General features: G+C 40.5%; 1 protein-coding gene across 2 annotated transcripts in view; it reads right to left on the bottom strand.

Moving 5' to 3' along the window:
* The window catches only part of ENTPD7 (ectonucleoside triphosphate diphosphohydrolase 7), a 41070-nt gene that overhangs the window by 6148 nt on the left and 24178 nt on the right, over positions 1-10744 (bottom strand). For both annotated transcript variants that reach the window (XM_025991851.2, XM_072739752.1), the window contains 5 exons: positions 9984-10117; positions 7419-7585; positions 5019-5343; positions 2272-2357; positions 542-703 (listed from right to left, as the gene is read on the bottom strand). In XM_025991851.2, coding sequence (XP_025847636.1) covers positions 542-703; positions 2272-2357; positions 5019-5343; positions 7419-7585; positions 9984-10117 — 874 coding nt within the window. The remainder of the gene's footprint in view (positions 1-541; positions 704-2271; positions 2358-5018; positions 5344-7418; positions 7586-9983; positions 10118-10744) is intronic.

Here is a 10744-nt window from a genome sequence, read left to right as displayed (position 1 = left end):
AGTTTATCTGAAATAATCCAGGGTAGAAAGAACCTAAAAATTATTCCAACTATCTTATGGTCCATAGAGCAAGACATCAGGCTATCACAGCTTGATGACGATACCCCCCTAAGTGCATCTCATGTGCTTTGTTCTAATTCTGCCCCCCAAAAAGCCTTCTAAATCAATTATATGATCTCTAGAATGACTATAACACAGCCTATCCCATTTCTCTAGTCAGATGCTTTCTACAGTAACCTAAGAATGACATTTTAGTTTATCACTCAGTATCTTAGAACTGGTTAAGTAAAGACTGATTTATTATGGGTGAACAAATAAAACTGAATTCCTGAAATTGCAAAGCTAAAGAACAGACTCCTGATTAAATTCTCAAGCCTTCTTTCTGTTTTAACATGCCTGGGTAGAAATAATATTTCATGAGGTAGTAATAAAGGGACTTAGTTTGGATGCTTTGTTGAGGGAGAGAGGTCACTTAAGAAACCTATTCTGAGACACCAACCTACATCCTCTGATCTCAAGATGCCAGTTCAGTCCACTTTACCTGAGTGGTAAGAATCGTGTTTTATACAGAATGGCTCCCAGTGTCCACTGAACCTCTCGGTCATATACCAGCTGGGCTGTCTGCAGGTGTGGGTAGTCATAGGGAAAGTGGAATCCTTCATGCAGGACTTGGTACATCCAAGCCGATTTAAAACACTGATATCTGTGTGATAAAATAATATTTTTTTAAAGAAGAAGAAGGAAAAAAAGAGAATTCTAATGCTAATTTTTTCTATTTTTTTGATATACCAATGTAATAAATGCAGTTTATGACTTCTTTAAATTTACATAGTACTTCAACATATTAATACCCTGTGAACCGCAAAAAAAACCCCACATAAATTTACAGTAGTATTATTGGTCACCAAGATGGAGAGGGAAAGGAAACTTTACAATTGTGAGAATGCACAAATGTTCTCATTAAGGCAGTATTGACCCAGATGACCATTAGGATCTATCTTCTCAGTTGCCTCATAATTCTGGAATGTCCTTCATGAAACGTGTCAGCACACAAAATTTGCTAAATTCTCACACGTTCTTCACTTTCTGATTCATCTGGTGAACTGGGAGTAGGAAGATGGTCAGACAATGTGCCCTCCCTCCCGTGTCTATTATATTCCCACTGGAGGTCAACATTTCTCTTTACACTTCACCTTCCTCCCCTCTAGGTGGAGCCAAACCTGAGCCTACTTTATCTTGATGTTTACCACAAAAGAACACCTTCATGCAGTAATGATATTGTGACCATGTTTTCTTTTTCTTTTTTTTTAAGAGGGCAGGGGTAGAGGCAGATGGAAAGGAAGAGAATCTCAAGCAGGGTCCACGCCCAGCGCAGAGCCCAATGTGGGGCTCAATCTCACAACCCTGAGATCATGACCTGAGCCAAAATCAAGAGCTGCTTAACCAACTAAGCCACCAGGTGCCCCCTTTTCCTTTTCTTGAGTCCTTATCTTCTAGGACCCTGCTGAGATACCTACAAGTGTATGTACATGATGTCTGGGATTTGCTTCAAAATAACCCAGCTGCAGTAGGAGGGGAATAGAAGGGTGGGAAAATCAATGCAACAAGATTGGGCAGAAATTGATAACCATTGGTAGAGAAGCAGAGTAACAGGTACACGGGAGCTCACGATACTGTTTTATTTTTATGTTTAAAATATTTTACAAATGGGGATCCCTGGGTGGCTCAGCAGTTTAGCACCTGCCTTCGGCCCCGGGTGTGATCCTGGAGTCCTGGGATCAAGTCCCACATCAGGCTCCCTGCATGGAGCCTGCTTCTCCCTCTGCCTGTGTCTCTGCCTCTCTCTTTCTGTGTGTCTCTCATGAATAAATAAATAAAATCATTTAAAAAAAATAAAATACTTTACAAATGTTTACAAAAATGGGAGGACTAATGAACCAAACTGGCAAAATATTGGCATTTGCTGAAGCTTGGGTGAGGTTTGTGTTACTTTTCTTTCTACTTTTTTGCATGTTCTATATTTTAATTAAGAAAGCCCACCACTTTTGATTTCAAGCCACTCATATCTTTTGGTAACTCTGGTTTTCCTTGGCTTTGTTAAACTAGGCTTGCTATTTTGGCCCCTATTGCTCAGAAAGCCAAAATCTAAAATAATCAAATTCTCTTTCAATATAAGATCCCACCTGTACTCTTACTTGCGCTCTCTCCCTCATTATAATCTGCCATCTACGTTTTCAGGCCACATCCAGGGGAGAAAAGGAAGTCACTTACTTGAGTCGATGCTCATCTGCATGTGATGAAAAGAGGCCATTCTTGAATCTCTGAGTTAGTACTGGCCAAGCCATGCCACAGTAATCCTGGAACAATTGCACAGAAATGGTGCAACACAAAATGAAAGCCAAACTCTGTAACTTCCCTACTATCACAGCTGCTCCCTGTCTAAAGTTAACTTGTGGGGCTACTAGTTGACAAAGGAAAATGGGAGCGCCATATTCATTCACTGGACACTCTGCAACCAAGTGCCAAAATCCAGGCTGCTAAGGGTCTCCTTTTTATTCCCATCAACTCAAGTCCAATACAAAGCCAGCCTAGTATGGCTCCTGAGCCTCTTTGGCTTCAGACGGAGATAAGGTTAGAACCAGGAATAGCAACACCAAAGCCAAAGGGAGCCTCATTCTGCTCTATGTAAGACTAACATGAGCAGGTAACGCAGATGGTACAGAGTGGTCAAACTTCTACTACTGGCCAGTCTCCATATTGTCGTTCTCCCTAGAGGAATCATTCCTTTTGGTCTGATCAGTAAACTAACATTTCCTGAATGTCTGCTTTGTGCCAGGTACCACTCTAGGTGCCAGGGAGATCTAGCAGTGAACAAAACAGACCAAACTTTCTGCCCTCATGAAGCTCACATTCTCGTGGTGAGACAGACAATAACCAGATACATATACATGCACGTGTACATACATGTACATACATAAATACATACATATACACATACATAGAGTGTGTTAGATGACATAAATGCTCACAGGAAAATTAAATTAGGGGAGGGAAACAGGTAAATTGGGAAGGACTGCAGTTTTGGATTTGGTTGCTAATGAAGGTATAACTGGAAAAGTAACAGTTGAGTCAAAGTAAAAAAAAAAGAGAGAGAACAAAATTATCTTTTACCTGGGAGAGAGAACATATTAAGCCACTAGAAACTTGGGGGAAGCAATAACTTGAGCCCATTGATGTTCAAGGGAATAGAATGAAAAGAAGCTTTAAAATGAGAGAAAGATGTAGGCTGTGGACAGTTAGGGAGACCTAGATGCTGGAATATTAGTGTATTCCTGGATGCTGGAGAAGAAAGAACAAATATAAATCAGGTTTTCCTAAATCTTTCTTTTTCTTTCTTTTCTTTTTCCCTTTTTTTTTTTTTCTAGATTTTATTTATTTACTTGAGAGAGAGAGAGAGAGCGAGTACAAATGGGGCTGGGGGAAGGTCAGAGGGTGAGAGACAAGCAGACTTCTTGATAAGCAGGGAGCCTGTTGCAGGGCTCAATCCCAGGATCCTAGCCCCTGAGCCCAAAGCAGATGCTTAAGTGCAGACGCTTAACCGAGCTACCCAGGCACCCCCTCAGTATTTCTTAGGGACTGCCTTTAGGGAACAGAATAGTACACATAATACAGATACATTCTTTTTTTAAGATTTATTTATTTATTTCAGAGAGAGAGTGAACACACAAGTAGGAGGGATGGAGGGAGAGGGAAAGAGAATCTCATGACTCGTGCTGAGCACAGATTCCCACTCAGGGCTTGATCTTATGACCCTGAGATCAGGACGTGAGCCAAAACCAAGAGTTGGACACTTAACTATGCTACCCAAGCACCCCATAGATATTATAAAATTGCAAGTCTTCTATCCAGAGAACCCTAGAGAACTGCAACAAAGCATAAAGAATTTAAAATTTTAAGAAAGGACAGATTCTTCCCATAAGTTTCTCTGCTAAAAGAAGAGATCAGAAAGATAGGCGAAAAAAAGAAAGAAAAGAAAGAAAGATAGGTAAAACTTCAGACATGCATCTATATTAAAGAAGGAGATGGGGTGCCTGGGTGGCTGTCACTGAGCATCCCACTCCTGGTTTCGGCTCAGGTCATAATCTCTAGTGGTGGGATCCTGCCCCAAGTTGGGCACCCTGCTCAGTGTGGAGTCTGCTTGATATTCTCTCCCTCTTCCTCCCCCTATACACCTCCCCCAACTCATGTGCAAATGTGCACTCTTCCTCAAATAAATAAAATCTTTTAAAAAAATAATAAAAGAGCTATACTCTCCCTTTCTCTCTGCCCCTCCCTCTGCTTACCTGCTCTCTCTCTCTCTCTAAAACAAATAAATAAATCTTTTTTTTTTTTTAAAGGAGGAGGTATAGAAAGCTAGCTAAACTTTACTTGTTCAGGTAACTAATGATTTAAGCCCATAAGCTATTAATGTTGTATTTATGCTCTAAATGAATTTTTATCTCTTCTGTATTTTGGTCTTAATACTTCCATTCACATTGCTTTTCCCAACATCTTTCTAATACTCCAAATGACCCTATACACCATTCTGGCCTCCTAATAACCCAAACCAAGAAAATGAAAGTACACTTGCCCACCTGTGAGACATCATCTCCAAAAGCACAATACAATTGAGAATACTCAGTAAGGGGAAAAATATCTAGGGATGACACTCTTGGCCACAAACATTAAACATGATTATGGGAAAACTAGAGGAAAAACCATTAGCTAACACAACAATTTTGGACTTGAGTGATAATTTGGGTGATCAGGACGTGCATGGAAACCTAAGCTTAATGAATTTAAAGACAGTATGGCACAGCAGTTTCCTTAACTTCTGAGTCCACTTTTTCATCTATAAAATGAGGGCTCATGAAGAATCCAGTGAGATCAGGCATGCAAAGCTCTTTGCACAGCATCTGGCACAAAGACATCCAATAAATGGCTGCTGGCATGAGGTATCTTTATTATAAACAATTTACCTGAGCAGCTTTGGCAAATGTTGGCCCATGATATCGGCCACCGATGCGTAACACATCCTCTGTACAGTAAAAAAATTCAGAGAAACCGTAGAACTCGCTGTTGTTGAAGTCAATTGGCGACTGGTAGATGCCATTCAGCGAAGCCTGGCTGGTATTGGAGCGAGCCAGTAGGGGGCTCAGCATTGCCCCGCAAGATGCCCAGTCTCCTTTTCCTCGCACATGTAGCACCTGGCTGTTCCTCTCTACCACATCTGTGAGGCCCACAGGCAGGCAGGGATCCAGAAATGGATTGTCCGGACTCAGACCCGTCTTTTGGCCCAGCAACCTGTCACAATGACAAAAACAAACAAAACACATCACTAATGTACTCAACCTCTTCTAAGAAACACCTAGCTTAAGAAGCTGACCCAAGAATGCACTTCACAGATACCTTGTTTTACATGGCATCCCTAGAAACAAGACTGGAGTTTTATCATGTAGTCATAACGCATCAACATTTACCTTAAGCAAATCCAGTTTAGTTGAAAGAAAGAAGAAAAGGAGGGGGGGAGATATGGCAATGATCAACTTTTGTTCAACCTTTTAGTCCACGTGTATATCTCCCAATGTAGAGTGAAACTGGAAATGTTAATCTGCTGTCTCCATCTAGTCTTCATTCCCACTGGCCTCTTTAAAGTACCAAGATATCACCACACTGAGTACAGTTCTAATGTTTAACAAAACACCTGGGAGGAGGTAAAGAGGGAAGGCCCAGGGGAGGCTCCTGAAGAGGGGACCATGTCAGTGGTTCAGTGACAACTTTTCGCAACAGGAGGGAAGACATGCCTGCCCCTTCCTGGGGATGGGAGGGACAGGGCAGATTTTCATCCCCACTGTGGCCACCACATGGTTCTGGCTGTTTCAAGTCAGCACTTGCCCAGCAACAATATTCCCATTCCTAAAGAGATGAAATACAGACCTGGCCAAGAATAGACATTAAGTGAAGACCAAAAATGTTGCCAACCACAGGTTATTATTCACCAGTTCCTAAAGACACATACGTTGAAGAGGACTTCCTGGGATGAAGTCCCCACGAGGGTAAAAACTGAAGGGTGGAGTAGAAATGTGGCAACACCACAAAATGCTTTGAAATGACTGGAACCTATTTTAAGGATGTGATATCAACTATTTAAAAAAGAACACCTCAGAAAATATTAAGATGAAAGAACCAGGGGCACCTGGATGGCTCAGTTGGTTGAGCATCTGACTGTTGATTTCAGCTCAGGTCATGATCTCAGGGTCATAGAATCAAGCCCTGCAACAGGCTCTGCACTGAGCATGGAGCCTGCTTGAGATTCTCTCTCTCCCTCTACTCCTACCCAACCCCTGCTCACTCTCTCTTAAAAAAAAAAAAAAAGGAGGAAGAAGAAGAAGAGGAAGAAAGGAAAGGAAGAAGAAGAGAGGGAAGGAAGGAGAGAGGGAAGGAAGAAGAAGAGGAAGAAGAGGAAGAAGGAAGGAGGAAGAAGGAGGGAGAAGGAAGAAGAAGGAAGAAGAAGGAAGAAGAAGGAAGAAGAGGAGGAGGAGGAGGAGGACCCATTACATTTTGACATCCCAGAAAGCACAGGTTTCTCTAGATTAGCAGCTATATGAGATGAAGAATAAGTCTTCTGAATTAGGAATTTGGGTACATGGCAAGAAAATACCAATACATGAGAGGATGATGATGCAGTCTGGCAAGTTCTGAGGCAGAAAATGGCAGACAAAGAGAAAAGGGTAGCAGAACAACAAAGGAAGGAAATGGGAAAAGAAGCACAGCAGCTAACAAAATTGATGTGAAACTCTCATAACTTCTTCAGATGCTGCAGTGCCCACAGCCTGAACAACAGGAGTACAGATGTAAGAGTATTTTCCCAATGCAAACACACTGATTTTAACGCATTCATTAATCATCTGGGATAACAGGATTCTCCCAAAATACTGTGACCTTTTCGTAGTTGAGACTCAAAAACTCCCTTAGCAGCGAGGAGCTTGCTTCTCCCTCCCCCTCTGCTGCCACTCCCCCTGCTTGTGCTCTCTCTGTCAAATAAATTAAAAACAAAAACCAAAACAAAACAAAAACTTAAAAAAACAAAAAAGAATTTAATCTTACTTACCCTATGATACCATTTCTGAAACAGGACACTATAAGAGGTCCCAACAAGCTGCTGTACTTTTTAGAGTCTGAACTGCAAAGACGAGAATGTACCCTCATGTAGATCAAGTGGACCTACTAGCAGAGGGTCTCTAAGCAACACTATTGCATTGACAGGGGTGGTTAGGAAGGAGGAAGAAGCAAGGACCTATCTATCTTAGTAGGATATGAGTATCTGCATCCCAACAACATTCTGTTTCAGAGGCATGGATGTCCAGGCCAAAAAGTACCTATTTTTGGTAAGAGTTTCATTCAGCACAAGGTCTTCATAGCGCTGCCGGGCAAAGTTGCCCCCAAAACCTAGGAAGGTCGTGACATAAACCCTATACACATGTTCAGTATGTTGCACATCACAGCCCAGGTTGAATTCAGCCAGCAGGATCTTTGCTTCTTCTTCCTATAATACAATGTAAAGAGAAAAAAGGGAATTTTAGTTTTGGCTGATTGACATAAAGCTATGACATCACTACTACACCAGTCTCTGTGCACTGGAGCTACTCTTGAAGGTATCTTATAACGTTCTAATTTTCATAGCATTATTTCAACAAAGACACAAAATAACAAGCCTACATCAAACAGTACAGAGACTAAATACCAAATTAAGGACTACAACACTATATATAGTTCTAAAAAGGCAGAATTGTTATAACAGATGATGTCATTTTCTTGCATATACTTCCCTGATTTTCCAATTTTCCAAAATGAGAATGTACTATTTTTATCATCAGAAAAAAAAAATATTTTATTTATTCATGAAAGACACAGAGAGAGAGGCAGAGACATAGATACAAACAGGGAGAAGCAGGGTCTTTGCAGGGAGCCCTACATGGGACCCAATCCCTGGACCCCAGAATCACGAACTGAGCCAAAGGGAGACATTCAACCGCTGAGCCACTCAGGCATCCTGATTACTTATATTTTGTAAAGTGCTATTGTGTTATGTCTCATTGTTCTTTTTCTTCTCTATCAAGCACTAAGATCCATCTTTAAGACCATTATATAGCTATGAATACATCTAATTTGTTGCTTGCAAGTATACTTTCTATACCAGCATTGCTTTCTAAACCTGCACAAACACAAAAGTCATTTGTTTAAGACTTTAAGGATCCGTACCACTTACTGGAACCATGACTTCAGTTTACTTGCTAACAACATACTAACAAATATAGACTAAAATGTCTTACAGCTTAGTTCCCCAAATTTCCAACCTTGCACAGACACCTGCTGATTGTCAAAACCACATTTCCAACAATCTTGCTGGGTATTTAGACACATGTGTTCCTCAGATATTTCAAATTCAACATACTCAAAACTGAGCCCACTGGTTGCAGGACTTGGGCTAGAGACCAGAAAATCACTCTCACCCAAACCACCTCGACCATACTGATTTGCTTACCATCAATCCATACTTTACCATGAGGTCTCTCTCAGTAACTGGGCTCCTTACCCTACCAAGTACCCAGGGAGGAACCTCAGTATCACTGGCCATCCCTCTCCGCCCCACCCACAGCACTATACTACATGGCTTTTTTTATTTCAAAATATCCCTGAAATCTGTCCCCTCCATTCCGTTTCCACTTATATTTCCTCATTTAGCCCTTATTACTTCTTACCTAATGTTCCCTGACCTACATTTCTTTCTCCTACTGACAAAATTATTTTCCTAAAAAATCATTTAGATCACAGCCACATAATACAGAGCTGGGAAGGACCTTCAGAGTTTATTTCACAGATGAAACTGAGGCCCATCTGCATGCACTATTCAAAAACTTTTGTTGATTCTCCTCCATCTATAGATATAAAAGTGAAATTCCCTAGCATGACACCCAAGACTCCTCACCATCTAACTTCATCTTATCTTCCTAGACTTAGCTACACAACACTGGAAAATCCTACACTACAACAGGCTATTCACCATTCCCTGGACATTTTGGGCTCTTTGCTGTTTCTTTTGTGTCCTTGTGCATACCGTTCCCTCCACACAGGTGGTCTTCTCCACCTCCATTATGCAAAAGCCTGCTATCATCCAAGACCCAGGTAACAAGCCAGCATGATTCCCATTCATGGAGCAGGGCTGGGACATTACTGACATCTGGTAGAGGCCAGGGATGAAGCTATTTTGCATGGGACAGCCCTCTACAACAAAATTGATTTAGCCCAAGATGTCAATACTGCCAATGATGAGAAACCCTGGTTTAGATCAAATGATAGCACTGTCATCGTCTGCTTGTTATCACATGCGGTCTTCATTGATAGATTATAACCTTTGAGGGGCAGTAGGTCTTATTCTTTGCACATAATAGGTATTTAAAAACTGTCTGCATTTCTCTTTCCTATGATAAAACTTCAAGATACATTCCTTACATTCTAGTCAGGTAAGGAATATTAGAACCACAAGAATGAATGGAATCATAAGTCAGGGAAAGGAAACAACATCTTGGATTTATATGTATTATCATGTTTAATCTTCAGGCAGCCCTAGGAGATAGGGAGTATAATTATAATTGCTAGAATATATTAAACATCCATCACATGCCAGGAAGTTTGTTAAGTGCTTTACATACATGGTATCATTTCAACCTCCCAACTGTATGAAATAGATACTATTATTATTCTCTTATTATATATGAGGAAATTAAGGCTCAGAAAGGTAACCTACCCAAGATAATATTAGCCAGCAAGTAGATGAACAAATATTTGGGACCCAGGCAAGTTGGTCTAAGTTCAAAGACAGTGCCCTTCCTTCCCAAATACTGGCATTTCTAGCAACCGAATTTCCCTAAAAGGTAAAATACCTGCTTTGGAGGAAGGACCGAGGTTGAGGTAGGAACTTCATAAGCAATTTGAAGAGATGCTCCTCCCATATCCAGTATCCCTACTGTTCTTCTGCGCCCTGTTGCCAGTTCCTGGGGAGCCTCGGCATCTGATTCTGAAATAGATAAGGGAACAGAAAGGATCTACTAATTAAAAAACAAAATTAAATCAAAAAGGAAAAAAAAAATCAAACAGAAATCCCTTAAAAATGAAGAGCAAACGGAAATAAATTAATCTAACTATATCAACTATATATTATAGAGAATTCTTTCAAGTAACTTAAAAACACAGCATTTTTACTCTATCCCTTATAGAATGTATCTTAATGACAATAAGAGCAAATAGATATCTTAAACTGCATTGTAGTAGTCTTATTGAAAATACTTTTATTGGTATTATTATTTTAAGCCATTAAGCATATATTAGGAAACAAAGCAAATGTTTATATTAATATCTTTAGAAATATAAGAAATAGTGAAAAGGATTATAAGGGAAAGGAGGGGAACTGAGTGGGAAAAGGGAGACAAATCATGAGACTCCTAACTCTGGGAAACGAACAAAGGGTTGTGGAAGGGGAGGTGGGCGGGGGGTTGGGGTAGCTGGGTGACAGGCACTGAGGAGGGTACTTGCTGGGATAAGCGCTGGGTGTTATACTATATGTTGGCAAATAAAACTTCAATATAAACAAATTTTAAAAAAAGAAATAGCATAAAAGAAAAAATCTGTAAGTAAAACATCAAAG

The sequence above is a fragment of the Vulpes vulpes genome, chromosome 15 (assembly GCF_048418805.1).
Source record: "Vulpes vulpes isolate BD-2025 chromosome 15, VulVul3, whole genome shotgun sequence".
In the NCBI taxonomy this organism is placed as follows: domain Eukaryota; kingdom Metazoa; phylum Chordata; class Mammalia; order Carnivora; family Canidae; genus Vulpes; species Vulpes vulpes.
Note: the sequence above shows the minus strand (reverse complement) of the source record. Positions and strands in the feature narration are given on the sequence as shown.